Raw genomic sequence first — 21653 nt, 5'->3', positions numbered from 1 at the left:
TGAAGATATAGCCCTGGCACCAGTGTGCAGAGAATATCAATTTATGAATTAAATTTCAGGAAGTTTTATGACTAGCACTAGTGTGTCCAATAAAAATAAAAATGCTTCTGTGTGTGGCAGAAGTACAGTGCTGTCTTTTTACAAAAATGGCCTCCTTTTAAAGAAATCTTCTACTGCATTTACCATAAGTAAATTTTCCTTCAGTATTTCTCCAGTTTGAATTGGTGTCTCATTATACCAAGTGTCTCATTATACCAGCTCATTATACTGTACAAATACACAAAAAGACATGGTTCCTGCTCTGAAAAGCTTATAGTCGAATCTAAGATGCAACAAGTGAGCAAAAGGATAAGGCGTTGTTTACAGTCAAGGTTTTCTGCAATTCTCTTACTGCCACCCTAGCAGTGGTGCTAGGAATAATTGAATGCTGGCGTTTTTACCACCGAGTTATCTAGACTTACTCTGAGATAACTGTTGAAACTATGAGGCAGACAGGAAGATATCAGTAGTATGTTGCTCCTAGTTTATGTCTGGAAGCTTGATATTGAGATAACAATTACGATGTTACCAAAAGTCTCACCTTATATCCGTGTCACAGAAAAGGAAGTTATAAACTAAATATTTGCCCTTCCAGCATCTGGACTAACCTCTCCCAACTTCTCACCCCCAGCAGGAAGCCCCACCTTACCTAGAGAGGGAAAGAAATAGGTTTTGATGTCTGGTGTGGAACCCCTAAACCAGTGACATAAGTAGCAGAATCCCTAGAAATGATAAAGAACTGCAGCTAAAAACATGAAAAAATCCAAAATGCTGAGAGAGCAAAGAGCTGTTCAGAGAGACTTGTTAAGGAAGAGGGGATGTTTGTAAATCTAAATGTTAACTAAAACACCCAATGTTTTAATTGGAGACACTGTTACCGAAGCCGCAGCCAGTTTTCTGAAAGTCTCTTTACCTAGGAAAGGTATGGCAGAGAATGTTGACTAAAATGGTTAATGGAATGAGTGGAACAATATGACAAGATTGCAAAAACTAGAATAAATTATTAGAACATGTTTTTAAAAAAAGAAACTTGACTCAATTATTCAAAATTAGGAAGAGATAATAAGATATTATCATTCCCTCTCTTACCTCATTGTACACTGAGGGACAGTCAGTAAAACTGAAGAGCATTAAAATTAAGTCAAATGAAAGGAAGTTTCCTTTCACACATATAGGCAACTTACAGAATTTACTGTCACAGAAAATCAGCAAGGTAAACACTGTGGCTGGATGTTTTAAATGTAGTGAGCATTAAATATTATATGAATAACCCTTGGCTGTGCAAGCAAAAATGAATAAAGTATTTCAGAATTCAAGCCATAAATGAATTTGCTGCAATCAGAAAGGAATCGTTCCTTACATACGGCTTTGCATAAGTGGCTAAGAACATAGTGCAGAGTGAGAAGAGTGGTCATTTTCCCCTGAAGCATCGGGTATTTGCCATTGTTGAAAATCGAATACTGTATTAGCGAGATCAGTAGTAAGGTGACAAATTCTGTGTTAGTCAATGGAGAACTTGGAAATATGCTTAAATAGCACAATATCCCGAAGGATTCATTGTCCTCGCTATACTTAAGTTTATGGATTTTGCATGCCATTTCATGGGTCTGGACATGGTCATTTAGCTCTTCCTGGGAATAAATGTAGTGCAACTAGTTCTGTAGTGGTACCAGTCTTGGATTGTCTTCTATAGCGTGTTGGTTTTTAAAAAATTTCTGTGCCTTTAAAATTATAATATTTGTACTCTGTTTGCTATTCTAGGTATTATTCAGTATTACACATTTATTATAATAGTGAATAATTTGTGCGCAAGGCTGTGGTTGATGGTTCATGATTTGTTCCTAATGTAAAAGTATAGAGTTTGGGGATAACATATAATAAAATTAACAATATATTATACAGTTATAATATAAATCTCAAAACGTTTCTTACAATTATTTGTTGTTCTCAGTGTTCATGTTTTTCCTTGAATTTATAATATGTCTTTGTGTTTAAAATCTTTTCCCACTGTTTCTGAATTAAAGATTTTGTTTCGAAAGATATCTCATCAGTTTCAGTGTAGTGGAGAAATGGTTAGCACTGGGAGTTTATTATTTGTTTCTCATTATCTGTATTCAATCACAGTTGCTATGCAAACATATTAGAAAACAAGGTTTATGTAAGGAGCCCTGATCCTGCAAATTCTTACAAACTAAGTAGTCTCTCATTAACTTCTCATGTGAATAAAGTTACTTATCTGCAATGCTGTTTGCAGGATCAGGTCCAAAGTTTGACGTGAAGCTCACAACACCCTTATGTGTGTGTAGGCATTCTTATTCTCCACATTAGAGTAAGGAAAGTTATTGCACAGTGAGGTTCAGTGATTTTGCCCAAGATCATACAGAAAGATACTCTCCGTCCTGTGCCTTAAGTACAAGACTATCATTCTTCCCATCTAATGAAAAATGTGGTATTTCCAAAATGCCCTTTAAATTTATTGTAAATTATTTCTTCCTAAAGCCTGTTAAATTCTGAAGTGCTTGAATCAATTTGTAACTTTGCCCAAAGAAGCCCAACAGTCACATTTTAAAAGAAATAATTATATTCTGCTAACTTAAGACCACCATTATGCTTCTGGGATTTTTGTGCTAGTGGTCTTGGTATTTGCTGATACATGTCTCTTTAATGTTTATTCACTGAATACTCATTCACAGCATAATTTCAGTGCTCGCTGGCACTGATGCATTTCAAGTGCACAATGAACAATGAAAGTATTATTGTGTGCAATAATTTGACAATACGCATCATTATGATTTGGACATGAACATTATCTTGCTCTAGTGCATATCTGAAGCATTCTTTGTGCATATATACTGTAGCCAAAATTATATTTTAGTTAGATACCAAATCCACAATTACAAATTAGAAAAAACAAGCATCCTTGTTAATTAAATATTTTTAGAATGAAATGTGAGAGTATATATTTCATTTTACAAGATATTCTAAACACTTTCATAGGTTGAGTGGTGAGACAACAAAAGTTTTCATTTTTACTGCAAATACACTTTTAGAATAGTTGAAATATATGAATTTGCTAAATTAAAATACCTGTACAACACACACACACTTTTTTTTGTTTTACATTTAATATGATTGTGATACCTATGAATGGTTCTCAGCTGGCAGAAAGGCCTGGTACAACTTGGAAGTTTCAGCAGCTTGTGGAGGGGGCATTTTGGGCTTCACCACTGGCATAAGGCATGAGAAACATGTTTTTTCTTGTTTTTTCTTAAATGTGAGCAGTTAAATAGGCAATATTGACATTAACATTTTTCTACTTACATTTCAGCGGTAACCCATTTACCTGAATGGATCAATTAATACCTGTTAGAGCTATTGTTTCAGGCTGTCTTCAGATTCAGTCAGACCTAATTAAATAGTTTATGTTCACGTTTTCAAGGTTATCTTTACAGCCAAAAGGGTTGTAGACAAACAAAAATTAATTAAATCTGCAGCACAGTTTCATAGCAAGAGGTGGATTCTGTAGCAAATAAATCAATCATGGAATTCATAGGGCCTGAATCATATCCTGAGTGTCACCCATATGACCCTACTTAAGGCTAATGGAGCTGCCCACTGTCACTAAATCCCTCATCTGAAGAAGATAGGTGGAGGTTACACAGGTGTAAATAAAGATATAATTTGACCAGCAGAACAAAACCAAAACACTGATACCTGGATTATATGTAGAGATCACAACGGCTGTTGAAATAACTCAGGTGTTACCTGGAACTTCTGTGGTGCTAAGTAATTACAGAGCACGAAGGCCCCTGTTACATATCCCAAATATTAAGATTCAGATTATACCAATAGCAGGCAGGCACACGTTTGGTTTTAGGGCCCTGTAACTGTATACAGTGATAAGCCCCTCTTCCATGTTCTGTGTCCTCTCCAGTAATGTCCTTAGCTCATCTGTTCCTAAAACTGTGACCAAAGGTATGGAAAGGAAGGCCACAAAACTAACTTCTACCACAAGAGACTCCTTTCTGTCAAAAATGCAACATTAATAACAAATGGCCTGCTAGCCAAAGTGCACCATAAAAGGGAATTTACTTGAAATGGGAGATTGCCCATATGTGACTTTTAACTAGGGCTGCCACAAGCCCATCTTTCACCAGTGTCTCCCTACTATCGTGTCTCAAACATCTTCCCTTTAATCCTATGCACATCAGTATGGTCCCAAGGGATGCTCCAGGGAAAGGCAAACCTCCCTTCCCAATACTAACTTAATCAATTTACTGTAAAAAAAAAAGTATGGCTACTGTATTCAGCCTGAGCAAATGATTGAGAATTGTCCATAATGATCTCTAGATCCACAAACTAATAACACACAACCTAAAGTGCAATTTTGTATATGTTAGCCCAGGGAAAGTCACCCTTTACAAACTCTAGTGTGTACAGCAAGGGAGTAAGAGTAGTTCCTATGTCCATTGGCACTGGGAGAGGCCTTCTGTGTCTGGGAAGAAGGATGATCCAGTGGCGAAGGTGCTAGCTTGGGACTTACAAAATGTGTTCTATTACCTGCTCTACTACAGACTTCCTGTGTGGCCTTGAGCAGGTCCCTTAGTCATTCTGTGCCTCATTTCTCCATCTGTAAAATTGGGATAATAGCACTTCCCTGCCTCACAGCAGTGTTGTGAAGATAAATACACTGAAGACTGTGAAGCACTTAGGTACTATAATAATGGAGACATATATACATAGATAGATGTATGGAGACTTGGAACTTCTGCTGCCCCCTGCATGCAAGCACTTCTGGGTTGCTGGAAGGCAAATCAGTCTCCAAGAGGCCAACCTCCTCCCTCATCAAGCAGCAACAAAAAGGGGTGATTAAAGAGTGTAATTAAGATATATATGGAGCAGCATATCACAAGTCACAGCAAGGCAAGACAATCACTTTGCAGAAGCGCAGCACAATATATGAATAACAAGTCAATCCCAAGAGAAATGTTATCCTATTTGGTACTTTAGTACACTCACTTATGTAGGCAGCTGTCTTGGTGAGGTCTAAACGTAGATCAGCAGTGCCATCCATAGTTGTGAATGCTTTACTTCCCACTGAAGTGAAGTTAACCACAAGGATGTCAGAATGTAAAAATGAGAACCCTTTAACAGAGAACAAAAATATAGTGTGGTGTCACAATACCAGGGACCTCTGTAGCATGTGTCTAAAGCATTTCTGCTATATGCAATATATATAGCTTTGATTTCCCCCCCTCCCCAGACCAGCCCCCTTCACATTAGATCAGAGAATATAATGCCTTAATTGTAAAGCTGGCTTGGCCACCTCTTAGTTGGCGTGTGGTTCCATGTGGTTCACTGCTTGCAACATGGCTACTGGAATAGGGTGACCAGATGTCCTGATTTTTGGGTCTTTTACTTATATAGGCTACTATTACTCCCCCACCCCCATCCCAATTTTTCACATTTGCTGTCTGGTCATCCTATACTGAAACAGCACACACAAAAGTAAAAACAGACTAAAATATATTTCAAATCCTTTCTAGTTCATGTATTCCTCAGGGCTGCCCAGAGGCGGGGGGGCAAGAGGGGTGATTTGCCCTGGGCCCTGCAGGGGCCCCCCATGAGAATATAGTATTCTATAGTATTGCAACTTTTTTTATGGAAGGGGCCTCCAAAATTGCTTTGCCCCAGGCCCCCTGAATCCTCTGGGCAGCCCTGGTATTCCTCACCAAAGTACAGTGCTGAAAAAGGGAGGGCAACATTGATAGGTATGCAGCAATCTAGATCCAAATTAGATTTACAGGAACCAGGCCATAAGGGTATTTAGTTTTCATCCTTGTATATTCCTGTAGCACCCAAGACCTGCTTTTTACGTCAGAATTACTCAAGTGTTCTATCCAGGGGACACATGGTATTGAAAATAGTTTATAATTGAGAGCTGCTCTACTTTTTGTTAGGCAGCCAAACACTATGTAAATTTCTCTGAAATTCAAAAACATGCTAAATTATTAGCTTGCTTTAAAAACAAAAATGGAACTAGTGATTCTAGTATCATTAAGGTTCTGTATGTTTCCTTTATAAAACACTCCCCATTCAATCTTTAACTAGCCTACTTGTTTCTCAGTATTGTAATACATACAAATATGTAATTTCAAACTGATCTTTGCCTTGTACTGTATCTTGGACTCAGGATGAATTAAGATCAGACTAGAAATCTTAATTTCCTTGCTTGAGTGGTTTTAAACTAGGCCCTTATTTCACCTTTAATATCCTTTGTATGTCTGTTGTTAATATATTGTATTCTTTCAATCAGAGTGGAATTTCCTTTTGAGAATATTGTTAGTGCTACCAAAATTGTTCTCTTAGAAGCTAAGATACAATGGTGATAGTTGCCTTAGAAATACCTATGGTATATAACAAAAGTGAAATAATGTGATATAACTATACAGATTTACCCATTGTGACTTTAAAATAAAAGAGGCATTTAAGAGAAACTACACAGCATCTGCTACTCTGGTTTAGTAACTAAAAAATATCAGACGAAAAGCCATAATTCTTTCTAAATCGTCTCTTAACATACAAGTTGTTTCATAAATTCTGCCAACTCCCGATTTTGGCATTGTGTAGTAAAGAGTAGACAGCCAACGAGTGGGAAGAAATTTAGTTCTGAATTACTAAAATTATTTAAATTAATAGATTCCGGGTGGTTTCAGATAATCCCAACAAGATTAGCTTTTAGAATAATTGTCTAGATACTTTTTGTATAAAACTTCACTATTTGCATGTTTAAAATCATAGGAGGTATAATTGTTTCTTCATGATGATAATAATAGCACCTTTCATCTTGAAGTAGAATTGTCTGCTGTCTGACCTGATTTCCTGCACATTGGCATTTGCAATGTGGTGGAATATGTTCTTTGCTAAATGTAGGGAATAAAGATTCACTTACCTTAGGTAAAGATCAGTAAAAGCATCAGAGATTATGATTGTCTGTTTTCAAATTATTGTGTTTTGCTAGCTGCTTTCTCCAGAAATGCTTGTTTTAGTATTTTTGCAACTGAGATCCAAAATAGGAGAAGGATTTTTTTTTTTTTAAATATTGTAGGATAGTGTATGGAAAAGGGTATTTGCATGTGATCTTATTGAAAATGCCGTATGTCCAGTCTTACCTGTTGAAATTAGCTGTTCCAGATTTATATTGATTTAGTGTGGAATTATATATTTAAAAAATGAAGCCAGAAGCTTGCTGCCATCACAGACTGCTCATCTGAGAGCTGAACTTGACATAGGAAAAGGAAAGCTGTTGCTATTCAGCAAGATACTTCTATATGTCTAAAAAGCTGAATTAATGCTCTTAACAGTGTAGTTTGGTGAGCTTTGCTGGAATTTGATTTATTGCTTCTCTGCAGTAGTGTGACAGAAATTACATAAATTTGCAATAAGGAGTAGAGGTTAGAATGCCTTATAAGACAGGCTAGTGCTTCTCTTTTGAACAGAATTTTCTCAGTCCCCTCCATTTTGCAGTTTCACAGTAGGGGCATTCCCCATCTTATCTGCCCCATTTGCTATAAAGATCTTTGCTTTGAACCTGGGCTTAAGATCACCACTCAGAAAGAATACTTGAGTATTCTGTGCCCCCAAGCAGCACACATGGCAGACTCCAAATCTTCCCTTCTAGCAGGGCTTTCACAAAATGCTCAACTAAATGCCTGTTTCTTCAGTGCCTTTGACGTTTATCTCCTCAAAACTGCTAAACTAAAAAAAAAAGAAAAAGAAAACAACCATCATGTTTTGGCTTTCTGAGGAGGTTCTAAAGGATGGCACCTCTTTTCCTCACCCCTTCAGAAATGGCAGACAGAAAGCCAGCTCCTAACCAGCATATGGGGCAGAGTCAATGTTGAGAAAGTGGAGCAGGCTACAGGAAAGCCTGGCTTATGCTGGTGTGTGGGTGAGATTCATGCTGAGATAGTTGAGCAGCTTGCATAGAAGCTCCCTTCACTGAGACCTGGCCAGAATCAGGGTGTCATAAACAGATGGTTAAGGATTAATGTCTCTTTTACCTGTAAAGGGTTAAGAAGCTCAGTGAACCTGGCTAACACCTGACCAGAGGACCAATGGGGGGACAAGATACTTCCAATCTTGGTGGAGGGAAATCTTTGTTTGTGGTGTTTGTTTTGTTCGTTGTTCGTTCTTGGGGCTAAGAGGGACCAGACGTACACCCAGGTTTTCTCCAATCTTTCTGAATCAGTCTCTCATGTTTCAAAATAGTAAGTAATAGCCAGGAAAGGCGGATTAGTCTTATGTTTGTTTTCTTAACTTGAAAATGTGTCTCTTGCTGGAAGGATTTTTACCTCTGTTTGCTATAACTTTGAATCTCAGGCTAAGGGGGTGGGGAGGTCTGAACTCACCAAGGATTGGTGGGGGGAAAAGGAGGGGGGGGAAGGTTAATTCCTCTTTGTTTTAAGATCCAAGGAGTTTGGATCAGTGTAGCCTCTCAGGGTAACCCAGGGAGGGGAAGTCTGGGGGGAAAAAAAAGAGGGGGAAGGCTAGTTTCTCCTTGTGTTCAGTTCCAAGGGGTTTGGCTCTTGGGTTCCCCAGGGAAGGTTTTGGGGGAACAGAAGTGTGTCAAACACTATATTTTGGCCGGTGGCAGCGTACCAAATTTAAGCTGGTAATTAAGCTTAAAAGCGATCATGCAGGTCCCCACTTTTTGGACGCTAAAGTTCAAAGTCGGGAAAAAACCTTGACACAGGGGCATTCAGTTGAAGGTAAGGTTTGTTTGTTTGTTTAAGCACCTACCACATAGTTACCGTACTCCTATTCTCACAGCTTGTAAAACTAAGAAGGAAAATTTCACTGGAGTTTCTTGAATCTTCACCTCCCTGCCCAGCTGAACCCTCTGTGTTAACAATCTGGGTTCCCTCTCGCAGTGTGACATTGTGACAAGGTGCAGAGTCCTGCAAGCTTCCACTTACGCCAACATGCATGGTAGGGACCACACCCAGCTGTGTTCATGAATGCTCTGGACAGCCACTGCATGAACCAACAATAGGGAGGCTTCAACCAAAATACCCCCCAGCTATGGACCCCGGAGCTGTACTGGCCTGCCCTGGTCAAAAGCCTGACCAATAAGATTATTACAGTCACCGAGTCTCTGCTCCCACCCCCACCCCTACCCCATGTGACTTGGAGAGGAATATGCACAAAACCTTTAACTGAGCTGAAATTTTTCCCAAACACTTCGCTCAAAAACACAGTGGTTAAGAGAAAATATAAACTAGGTTTATTTACTACAAAAAGATAGATTTTAAGTGATTATAAGAGATAGCAAACAGATCAAAGAAGATTATTTAAGAAATAAACAAAATGCAATATAAATCTTATACACTACATGGGATTATTTTGACTCAAACAGTGCCTCATCCCTTTAGCTAGTACAGGCAGTTTGTAGATGTTTTATACACAGGCAGGAATTCTCTCTTCTAGCCTGGGACCAGCACTTTCCCCAGGTCAGTCTTTGTTCCTAAGGTGTTTCCAGGTGTTCTTATAGAGGGAGTGAGACCCTTGTTGATGCTACTTTCCCTTTGTATAGTTTCTTCCTTAGGGTGGGAACCCCTTTGTTCTAAGCTAAGTACCAAGCCCATTTTGTGGAAAAATACAGTTACCAAAATAGATTCAGTACCATGTGGTCTGGTCACATGCCCTTGCATGCCTTGCTGAATCATAGCAGCCATTATCCATAGCTGTCCGAAGCATTTCCAAGTGAGAACAAGCCTTTTTCATTGCCCATTGTTTCCGCTGATGAGCCATTAACACTGTCTAGCTTTCTTGTACCGGAAAGGCTAGTTGCGGGTGTTACCCAGAGCAAGCACAATTGAAATACATATACATAGTCAATATTCATAACTTCAGATACAAAATGATTCATGCATACAAATAGCATAGTCATATTCAGCAAATCATTACTTTTCCATAGACTTCACGTGACACGTCTTATACAAGATGCCACATAATCAAGATGCAATATAATTATATCATAATCATATTACTGTGGTGAATATGGGGCTCAAATTGTCACCGAGCCCTCAGAGCAACCCAGAGGATGAAATTCCTGCTCCCAGCCAGCACATAGGCATGGTACGTGCTGAGATGGCTGAGAAGCATCCCTCCTACCACAAGCTATTTTACCTGAAATATTTCAGATGCCATGAAAGGTGCCAGCTCTTGTGACCTTTCTTATACTAGTGAGTTATTTTGTCTTCAGTTGCCCCAGTTATGTCCTTGTTCTCAGTGGTCAGTCCCTATTCAGCTCAGACGAAGCGGCAGGGATCACCTTCCCTGGCAGAATCATAGGACTGGAAGGGACCTCGAGAGGTAATCTAGTCCAGTCCTCTGCACTTGTGGCAGGACTAAGTGGTATCTAGATCATTTCTGGCCAGTGTTCGTCTAACCTGCGCTTAAAAAATCTCCAATGATGGAGACTCCATGCCCTCCCTAGGCAATTTATTCCAGTGTTTAACCACTCTGACAATTAAGCAGTTTTTCCTAATGTCCAACCTAAACCTCCCTTGAAGCACCTATCTCCTCTCCCTTTCCAGTTTCCAGTGATCCCCACAGGAGCTCATAAAGTGGTTACTGTTTTCCTTAGGAAGACATTCAGGAAATGTGTCAGCAGACTGTCCTTTCAACTTTCCCTCACACAGGTCCCCTCCCCACTTCTCTCAGGGTGTGGCCCAGGTACTGGTGAAGGCAGTGGCTCACAATTAGGTCTTAAAGAAACAGTGCTAATTTTAAAATTCCTCATGAGAATCTCACTTCTACTCTAAAGAGATGAAGAAATCTCTAAAGCTGTACTTCTGACACTGTTAAACCAAGCTTTCCAGAAATAAACTTAAGGGGAAAGGATCTTACTTCACAGGTGCTTATGATTTTACAAAATGAATCACTATAAAACAAAACATAAACCCCTTCCCTACCTATAGAGTTGAAGAAATGCTGAGTAATTCCTCAGTTAGTTAATGACAGTTTGATTAAGGTGGAGTGGGAATTCTCTATCAAGGTTTGCTTATACTTATGTAAGCCTATGGCCTGGTCTACATTATGAGTTTAGGTCGAATTTAGCAGTGTTAAATCGAATTAACCCTGCACCCGTCCACACAACGAAGCCATTTACATTGACGTAAAGGCCTCTTAAAATCGATTTCTGTTCTCCCCAACGAGAGGATTAGCACTGAAATCTATATTGCGAGTTCAAATTAGGGTTAGTGTGGACTCAATTTGACGTTATTGGCCTCCAGGAGCTATCCCACAGTGCACCATTATGACCACTCTGGACAGCACTTTCAACTCAGATTCACTGGCCAGGTATACAGGAAAAGGCCCGCAAACTTTTGAATCTCATTTCCTGTTTGGCCAGTTGCGCTCATCAGCACAGGTAACCATGCAGTCCGAGAATCGAAAAAGAGCTCCAGGATTGACCGTATGGGAGGTACTGGATGTGATTGCTGTATGGGGAGACGATTCCGTACTATCAGAACTACGTTCCAAAAGATGAAATGCCAATACATTTCAAAAAGTCTCCAAGGGCATGAAGGAGTGGATTTTTTTTAAATATTAGCAAATGTCCAGGATTTTTCCCTGCCATACAGGACTGACAGCCCGAGCCCTACTGCCTAGAGAGCTGACAGCCAGAGCCGCAGCCTCCCTGCCCAGATTGGGAGCTGGCAACTGGAGCCGCAGCCGTAGCATCAAATCTTTCTTCAGTGGGAGATGAAATTGCTTTTTAACAGTAGTCCACAAATACTTCGTATTTTTTTCTTTATCTGTTCTGGTCTCTGTTTACACTAAGTGACAGTCACCCTTGTGCACAGCTGCAGTATAAGGTTCATGCACTACTTAAGCCCTCAAAATAGGGTTTCAGTGGAACTGAATGGTGCATATTCTATGAGTAGGGCTCTACCAAATTCACAGCCATGAAAAATGCATCACAGATCATGAAATCTGGTCTTCCCCCCATGAGATCTGGTCTTTTGTGTGTTTTTACTCTGTACCACACAGATTTCACAGTGGAGAGTCCAAGCAGTACACTAATATGAAATGCACATGAGCAAGCACTCGAAGAAAAAATGGTTACTAACCTCTTGTAACTGTTATTCTTTGAGATGTGTTGCTCATGTCCATCCCATCACTTACCTTCCTTCTCTTCTGTCAGAGTTTCAGCAAGAAGGAACTGAAGGGGAAGGGGAGCTGGTAGCATATAGGCATGCCACGCGAGAGGGCACCAGGGTCGGTCCCCTATGGACGACACTGAGGGAAAAACTTATGGCATCGGTACATGTGGCAAGCACACACACCTGACATGGATAGGAACTGAGTTTTCCTCAAGCCTGAAAACTGATGTCTGGAAGGATTTTATACTAGTGTACTGAACACCGCACATGATTCAGGGCCCATAAAAACCAACTGGCAACCATTCATTTCATACTTGAAGGACCTAACTTTACAAGAAAGTCAAGAGAATAGGTTTTATTGAAAGCAGTGCATTCTCTCTCCTGCACCCAGATATCAGTCCAGCAGCCCAAGTCAGACTTTGTGGTGTCCCCAAATGACTGTTTGAAGAAGGGGAAGGAGTCACCCATTTTGTTCCCAGGGAAAATTCAGATCACTTTTGAGACCCAAGGGAGGCCAGGGCTGAGAAAAAGGCTATGAAGAAAGAAGCAGTGGGTTGAATTTTTATAAGGTGTAGTTCATTTTTCTTATTCTTGACGCAATGACCGATATATGGCTGGGGGTTTCAGAGTCACTGCTTTCCAGGATGCAATCCCCATTCCATAGATATAGTCTGTGTTCCTTGTACCTAGATGTATAGCTTTGCATTTGGCTGTATTAGAACACATTTTGTTTGAATGAGCCCAGCTTGCCAAGCATTCCAGATTGCTTTGTATGACCACCCTGTCCTCATAACTACTTACCATTCCACCAGTCTTTGTCATTAACAGATTTTATCAGCAGTGATTTTATATTTACTTGGATATCATTGATGACAATGTCGAACAGCATTGAGCCTAGTGCTAATCCCTATGGACCCCCACTAGAAACACACTCATTTAATGATCATTCCCCATTGATAATTATTTTTTAGATCTGCCAGTTAGCTAGTTATTAATCCATTTAATGTGTGCTTTACTGATATTTTATAGTGCTAATTTTTTAATCAGAATGCCATGTGGTACTAAATTAAATACCTTACAGAAGTCTAAGTGTATTACATCTATGTAGTTACAGTTATCAACCAAAGTTGTAATCGCCTCAAAGAATGAAATTAAATTTGTTTGACAAAACCTATTTTCCATAAAGCCATGTTGTGACAATATTCAGACACCCCAGTGAGAGAACAGAAGGTTTAACCCTCCAAAAAAAGCAGTTAAATGACCTGTTTGTGTACAATCTTATTTCACTGTAAAAGAATATCGAGTCAGAGCTTTTATGAAAACTTGTAATGCACTGAACTGAATAGTAATCATGAGACATGTATACAGGTTATGGTTATGAATGTATGTATATATATAATGTGTGTGTGTTTGTAGAAAATTGTAATCATAGTTGTGACTGTGTTGCGATTTCAGCATCACTTCACAACCGGGCAGTGAAGTAGTCAGGCAAAGAAGGGCTACCTCCCCAACCAGAAAAGCTAGCTTCAAATACCTATCCATTGTCCAACCCAGGAAAAAAACAATGAGGAACCATCAAAGCAAATGAGAACAGCTTGAAACAGGAAAGAAAACCCCCAGTCATCGAAAACTAAAAAAGGAGAGAGTTTTCCAACTACGAATTTTTATAGTGACTGAAGGGATAATAAAACTGCAACCCTCTTTTAAAATGAAAGGGTTTGAACTAAATAGCATCAAGAACTAGGAGGACAGTTTTGAAGTGGGAGCCTGTCTGGGATGCTGGATCCCTCCTATAGGTTGGGTGTACCCTGGAAAACTGTTTTAATTTAAGAGGTAACTCTTGTTAGAAAAGAGATTTTAACTACAGCAAAAGTGAAAAGCCTCACGTTGCATCTTTTTCTGTGTAATTTGTATCTTTTCTTTCCATCACTATTTCATCTTTGAATCTGTAGTTTTTCTATTAAATAAACTTGCAGTTGGGACAAGGAGCAGGGGGGGTTGAATAGGTGAGGGAGTTCTGGGGGGCCTGGCGGAGGGCAGGGGTGTGGATCGGGGTCGGGGCAGTCAGGGGACAGGGAGAAGTGGGGTTAGATAGGGGCTGGGGTCCTGGGGGAGCGGTTATGGTTGGGGGGTCCCGGAAGGGGCCGATCAGGAGACACAGGCTGGGGGGGGGGGTGGCGGATTGGATGGATCAGGGATTCTGAGGGGGGCAGTCAGGGGTGGAGGTGGGGGCCAGGCTGTTTGGTGAGGCACAGCCTTCCCTACCTACCCCTCCATACAGCTTTGCAGCCCCAATGTGGCCCTCAGACCAAAAAGCTTGCCCATCGCTGTCTTAAACCAATATCCAGCATCTTTACATCTGACAGCCTGATACTGGCTAAGTGACTGCCAGTGAAAGAAATTGTTCCGCTGAAGTCCAGAACCTCCTCGTATAGCAGAAAAAACTTTGCTAGATTGACCTATACAGCAAAATGGAAGAGGTTTTCTGCTTGTGCAGCATGCCATTGCCTTTGAGTCCCCTGTTACTGCTATTTTGGATTATTTGCTAGCTCTAAAACATTTGGGATTATCCATCAGATCCCTAAGGGTATATTTAGCAGCAGTATCAGTACATCCTCCTCCTATTCAGGATCATATCATATTTCCCCTTTCTGAAGTTGCTAGGTCTTTCAAAGGCCTCATTCGTGTGTTTTCCCCCTCTCTGGGAACCCCCTCCGTGAGACATTGACATGGTATTAACTGGGTTAAAAGGACTTGCTTTTGAGCCCCTATCAACTTGTTCTTTATACAGTCCGTCTACGAAGATTGCCTTCTTAGATGCCATTACATCTGCTCAGAGGTCCTTTTTTAAATAGTTATTTTCATTAGTCTGATCTAGTAGTCGATCGTACACCCCTACCATGAGTTTACCCATATGTTTTTTTTATTCCTTTTATCTTTAACCAGAGACTCTCAACAGGCCTGCCCCTTCTGGACCTCAGAACAAGTGTGTGTGTACATATACACACATCAAGTCTCAGTGATGCCGGTTGTCATAATTTAGTTTATGTGCTAATACTTCCAGTTGTTCCTGTTTATTACCCGTACTCCTTGCATTTGTGTGTAGATATCTAAGATTCCCTCACTGATTTTCATCTTGTTGTTCATATGACCCTATTGTAATTTTCCATGTCTTCTGCCACTCCCCAACATCTAACCCTCTTTTAAAGTTGTCTTTTGTTTATACTTACTCACCCGCCCCCACTGAACCTAGTTTAAAGCTGTCCTCACAAGATTGGTGAGTTGGTGTGTGAAGATGCTCTTCCCCTTCCTGGTCAGGAAGGCCTCATCTCTTCCCAGCAGACCACCTTCCCAGAACGGTATCCCATAATTGATGCTTCTGATGCTTTCCCATTCACACCATCTGTGCAGCCATGCATTCATCTCCAGGATGCACATGTCCCTTCCTAAGCCCTAACACTTAACTGGAAGGAAAGATGGACAAGAACACAGACATTTTTCTTCTAAAAGTTTAGTATAGAAAATAAATTAGACTAATTTTATATAAATTACTAATATATATACACAGACGGTAGACAGTTCTCCTTTAGCCCTTCTACTTATTAAAAAGTTGTTTTGTCTTTTATATTCAGCTTATTTTATTTTCCTCGGTGAAGAAGTATTACAAATATTGTAGATTTCCAAATGTTATGTTGTCAATATGTTGTGATATTTATTCCTATTTATGAACTCTCGTAGGTTTGAGATTACAGAATACAAATTGTCATATCTTTAAAAGGTGATCACAATGTTTTAAATGTAGCTCACATTTATTTGTAGTTGTTTATCCACAAATGTATGACAATGTTGGTTTCTTTTGCCCTTCAGTTTGAGTATATTTCAAAACTACAGAACAAAATAACGCAATACAGTGCAATATAGTGTAGTAGAGTAGTTTTATTATTTTTAGAAGCACAAATTTTCATGAAAACATATAGCCTCACCTTGTCTTATAGAAATAAAACTGAATATTTAAGCATATAAACGTTCTGCAAGGTGCACCTGATTCTAATATAGTTTCAGATTCTTTTAGTTGTGTGGCAGTATTCTGAACAGAATGGCCATGTTGAAAGGCCATGTTGCTAGTGACAGGTGCTCAATGGTTGTCAGTACCCTTGTCAGCAAAGAAAATCCTTTGACATTAAAGTCCCCAGTTCAATCCTGATGCTGTGTGACTCTATTGGCAGGTCCATCAGGCTGTAGCTGATCAGTGAATGTCAGAGATGCTGCTGTTCTTCTGGGATGTCACCTGTCCCTAGTGTTTTTGGTTTGGACTTGCTTGTTGTTTGAACTTACCACACTTTCCAACAGCTCTCCTGTGGGAGATGAACTGATAGGTCATGGAAATATAGGTATCTTTAGGGCATGCAAAACCTCATCCAAAGTGACTTACATAAAGGCTTGTAATGATTACCTTGACTCTAAGCCAATCAATGGTTAGCGTGCTTAGGGACTCATTAAATGGCATTTGTGGTGTCTGTAACCAAGGTTTTGAGCTGTATTTCAGGGAGAGTGGTGACAGCCTTTAATGTCTAATTGACCTCTTCTCTTTGATTCGCTTTCCATATTCACCTCTGATGTGGTCCCCAATGGCAGCAAACAGCACTGCTCAGCATTCTGAACTTCTGTTCAGAGCTTCAGCACCTCAGCCTTGGTAGCTGTGTCATGGTAAGTAATTGAAGTCATGTTTGTGTGAGAGAGAGATGACTGAGACTGAACTTATTTTTCTTTGTTTCCAAAAGAAAGTTTGTTTAAAAGATAGTTTACTTCATTTGCTTATCTAACATTATCCTCTATTCTTATCGGGCAAAAATGAATGTGTGTGTGTTTAAAGGGACACTGGCCAGTTTTGTAGGCCTAAAATTTAGCTCACTATTTCCCCACCCCTGACTGTTTGTAAAGTGAATGCAGTTCTTTATATGTTTAGTGGTTTGTTTGGTTTTTTTTTGCTTCCAAAACTAATGTTTAACGTTCATTTTTATTTAAAACAAATATTCATTATTGGAAGCCTGGCACTCATGAACAACCCCAACAGTAATAAATCTCTGTGTACGCAGAATGAGTTAGTTTTATGGAAATATTTTTAGTCATAGGCTTCCCAGGGCTATAGGTTTTTTGTTATTTTTAAAAAAAATAAAAAAAATAGGAATTGCTGACGAAGACGCCCTTCCTAAACTATGTTGTACCTGAATGCCAGAGGCAGGCATAGAAGGGGCCTTATTTTGCAGCTCCCTGTGCTAATAAATACAGCAGAGTACTTAATATGCGACTTGATTGGCTTCTCCACCTAATCAGGTAGCAAAAGAGAAAGGAAGAGCTGGCTAGACCTCCCCCAGTTGGTTAAGCAGTACCAACTTGCTCTTCCAAGAGTCTAGACTTCCAATCATTCCTTTGATAGTGGGTTATACTGCCCATACAGTGAGTCACATCTTCATTCCCCCTAACTTCCACAGTGGGGATGGCAGTGCTTCCCTGAAGGCTAGGCCCAGGTTCAGCCCTTGTTTAACCATGAAAAGGGATGAGGCTTATTCCTCTGTCCATATGTAGATGTATGTGCACTGTTTATTTTATTAAGTGTCATTAACCCGCCTATAGCTCTGTTGTTATCCCTCCAATTGCCCCTTTATATAAGCAGGGCACACCACTGTCAATGAAACTTAATTACCCTTTGGGGGATAAAAGGCTCTTACAAAAATTGCGCTAGCAATGCAAAAAGAAATGTTGGGAAGAAAATCAGTTTTAGTCATAGATTTTAATTGGTCTTTCTTATTCAGTGCTTAAATTTAAAAACAAAAAAAAGTGTAAAAACTGATGGAAAATTTACCTTGCCATTGTGTTTTTTTAAAAAGCAGAGTGAGAGCTGTCCAATGTGGTGATTAACTCCTCTCCAAATTCCTTAGAAATGAAAAACACTGAAGACAGATCAACAGACGTATTAGCAAACAAAGCTGCTTGGGTATAACTGGGAATAACACTATGTAAGAAATAGTGCTTGTTTTCATCACAGATTGAAGACTATGACCTGATAGCGAGTATGATGGGAGCAAAGTGCAAAAAACTGCGTACTCTGGATTTGTGGAGATGTAAAAACATTACTGAAAATGGAATAGCAGAACTGGCTTCAGGATGTCAGCTCTTGGAGGAGCTTGATCTTGGCTGGTGCCCTACGCTACAAAGCAGTACTGGCTGCTTCACAAGCCTTGCGCGTAAGCTCCCAAACTTGCAAAAGCTCTTTCTTACAGCCAACAGGTCTGTGTGTGACACGGACATTGAAGAACTTGCCGCTAACTGTAGTCATCTTCGGCAGTTGGACATACTGGGTAAGGAAGCACATGAATACTTGCTTTATTGTTTTTTCATATGTTATAGGAAGCGAGGACTAGATATTGCATAAAATAAGACTTCATTCCAGATCTTAAATATTCTTTAAAAAAATAAATCCCAATACAATAAAATTAAAAATGACTACATTTTTTTCCTTTTGTGGTATTTGTATGGAGTATGATAGACTATATTTATAAAGTCTGAGTCTTTTGATCAAATAAGCAGACTTTTCTTGCAGAACACACGTCAGGCAGAACAGAATAATATTCTCCATTCTTTTTGTCACTTTTACTAGAAGATAATGTCTCTTCTAAAGTTAAAAAGTACCTTATGATGCAACTTAATTGTGTTTTCCACTGATGCAGAAAGGAAAAAAAGTTACTTTTTGCAAAGCTTAAATTTCTAGCCCTTTGTAGCTCTTACAGATGGCAGTACCTTTTGCAGTCTGAAGTAAAATATGCTTTAGACTCTTGAATGAGGAATTTGTGAAGGGAAAAGTATCTCTACAAAACATTGCATTAATCCTGTTAGACTGCAACACGTTGTTTCAATATTTAAAATGGTGAAAGACTGCATGCATTGCCATGAGCCAAGATTTCCTTTAGGGACAGGTTCTTGTACATTTGATGGATATTTTCATGGGTTTAGCTGAAAGAGGAAGATAGAAGCCTAAAAGGAAGCAAATAAATTAATTCAGTATGAGTCATGAGAAGAACAAGTTTTAAAATTGACTTCTAAATGTTAAACAGCCCTATATAGCTCATACATAAATTCCATAACACATGGTTTCATGCTGTTGACCTATGGCCAACATCCAACCAGCATTAGGAAGAAAGGAAAACAGGTGCAAGTTCACTCTTCCCGGAACAAATTGATCAAAACCTAAACCTGTATGTGCTTTGTAGTCTGTGTGACAGGTTGCCCCCCACGTAGGATGCAACTGAGTCAGCCTATTGTGCCAGCCTGGGTCCTCTTTACCTGGCCTTTCTGGGTTAGGCTCACAAGCCTCCTCCAGCCAAGCACCCAGGCAGGGCCACACCCAGCTGCAGAGAGAGACAGAGATTCACTCTGGAAAGATTCAGCCTTAGGGGCTCGCCCCAACACTCTGGTGCCCACTCCTTCTTAGGGGTACAAACCCAAAGGTTTTATGGAATTCGCCCCCTCCCTCAATATGGAGGGAGATATGCACAACTTTTTGCCCCTCCCCCCAGCTAGAAATTACATAAATTGGGTTACATTATAAACAAGAAATAAATTTATTAACTACAAAAGGTTAATTTTAAGTGAATATAAGAGATAACAGACGGAACAAAGCAGATTACTGAGCAAATAACCCAAAGTCCGCAAGCTAAGCTCAATATACCTAAGAAACAGGTCACAGATTGTAATTTCTTACCCTAAATGTTATTTTAGGCAGGTTACAAAGTTTCTGTGGTTCAGAGTTCCTGTTATATTTCTTTTCAAACTGGACCCTTGTCTCAGTCTGGACTCTCTTTCCCCACCCTGCCCCGCCTTCCCTTCACGTGGCTTTAGCAGTCTTTCTTCTTGGGCAGACAGGCCATGGAGAGGAGGAGCCCCCTTTGCCTTCCTCCCCACCTTTAAATAGGATTTACATAAGGCAGGAGTCCTTTGTTTCCCAAACTTGACACCCCCCCACATCCCTTTCACAAGAATTCCCATTACCTGGGAAGACCACCTGACTCTGTAGTATCACAGCATCCATGAGTCCGTGGCTGTATGGAGCATCCTCAGGAAGGACTTTTCACAGTCCATTGTCCTTGCTGATGGGCCATGTGACCTGTTTGGCTTTTCCATTGTTGTACCTGAAGTGTTAGCAGTGGGCATCACCCAAAGTAGCATAGTTGAAATACAGATACATAGTCAATACTCCTAACTTCAGATACAGAAGTGATACAGGCATACAGATTGGATAATCACATTCAGTAAATTATAACCTTTCCAGTGATACCTTATAAGACCCATCTTGCATAGAGTATCTCTCAGTTATGTCATATCCATATTATAAACATATTTCCATAAAGAATATGGAGTGAAACATTACAGTCTATTTTAAGTTAATCTGTTTTGCAGCTAGATTAAAGAAGGCATATTTCCTGGATGTACAAACCAGATCTCCAAAAGGCTTACTGAATAAAAGCATTTTATAAACATATACATTCTTTTGGCCACCCACTCTCATTATTATCTTTTATGATGGCATTGTGTCTGCCCACAAATCGATTTGACCTTTTCACTAGAACAGAAAGGCCGAGCAATGAATAGTTTGGTTGTTTACCCTGCATAATGTCTGCAGGCTGTGCTTCCTCTTTGCCAGCAATGAGAGTTCCTTGCCACATTCTCTCTTAATATTTGATTTCACTTCTTGACACTTATGTGCAAAATAATATCTGAAGAGTGAAAAGAAAGGAACTAAGCTCCTGAGCACTTACTGCTGTTAACAAGTTAGATTATATTGTTGCGTATATTATAGAAGACCTTTTATGGTGAGACCACATGTGGAGTTACTGCTATATCCAACTTGCTAGGCGAATCTTGGAGCCCAGTTACCTAATGTGGCAAGGGATGCTTCAGCACTCCCCAAGTACACGGCATCAGCTCTCTGTATCAAATCAGTGAACAAGTCCCTTCTGTTGTAGGCATTACTGAAAATCTGGTTGTTTCCGCAGTCCAGTCCTCCCACTCCTTGCAGCAGCAAGTACTTTAAATCATATAACACGATGGCAGCTCAGAAATGACGACTCCCCCAAAAATCAGGGAGTTTTCTTTTTTAATGATCAGACTGTGTTTTGGGGCCTAATTTCTGAAATTTCCTTGCACACTGCCAATGTGTGTGGCAATTTAAGTGTTGCCAACTCTAACGAATGTATAATGAGGCCGTTTTTGTTTCACAGCAGGAGTTCTCACTGGAGACCCCAGCTGAGAGTGGGTCTTCATTGTGCTAGACACTGTACATACACATAATAATTGACCGTTTACAATCTAATGTAAAGCACAGTGGTGAATTTGACATGGGAGAGAAAACTGACAGTCAATAAATTTATCTCATATACAGTACCA

At 39.8% G+C, this 21653-nt stretch overlaps 1 protein-coding gene across 5 annotated transcripts in view; it reads left to right on the top strand.

The window, feature by feature from the left end:
- The window catches only part of FBXL4 (F-box and leucine rich repeat protein 4), a 94812-nt gene that overhangs the window by 60712 nt on the left and 12447 nt on the right, over window positions 1–21653 (top strand). For 4 of the 5 annotated variants that reach the window (XM_030555992.1, XM_030555987.1, XM_030555989.1 and 1 more), the window contains 2 exons: window positions 16848–16919; window positions 18259–18571. In XM_030555992.1, the coding sequence (XP_030411852.1) occupies window positions 16848–16919; window positions 18259–18571 (385 nt within the window). Of the gene's footprint in view, window positions 1–16847; window positions 16920–18258; window positions 18722–21653 lie in introns of those variants that run through there. The other variant, XM_030555991.1, reaches the window with a different exon arrangement.

The sequence above is a fragment of the Gopherus evgoodei genome, chromosome 3 (genome assembly GCF_007399415.2).
Source record: "Gopherus evgoodei ecotype Sinaloan lineage chromosome 3, rGopEvg1_v1.p, whole genome shotgun sequence".
Classification (NCBI taxonomy): domain Eukaryota; kingdom Metazoa; phylum Chordata; order Testudines; family Testudinidae; genus Gopherus; species Gopherus evgoodei.
Note: the sequence above shows the minus strand (reverse complement) of the source record. Positions and strands in the feature narration are given on the sequence as shown.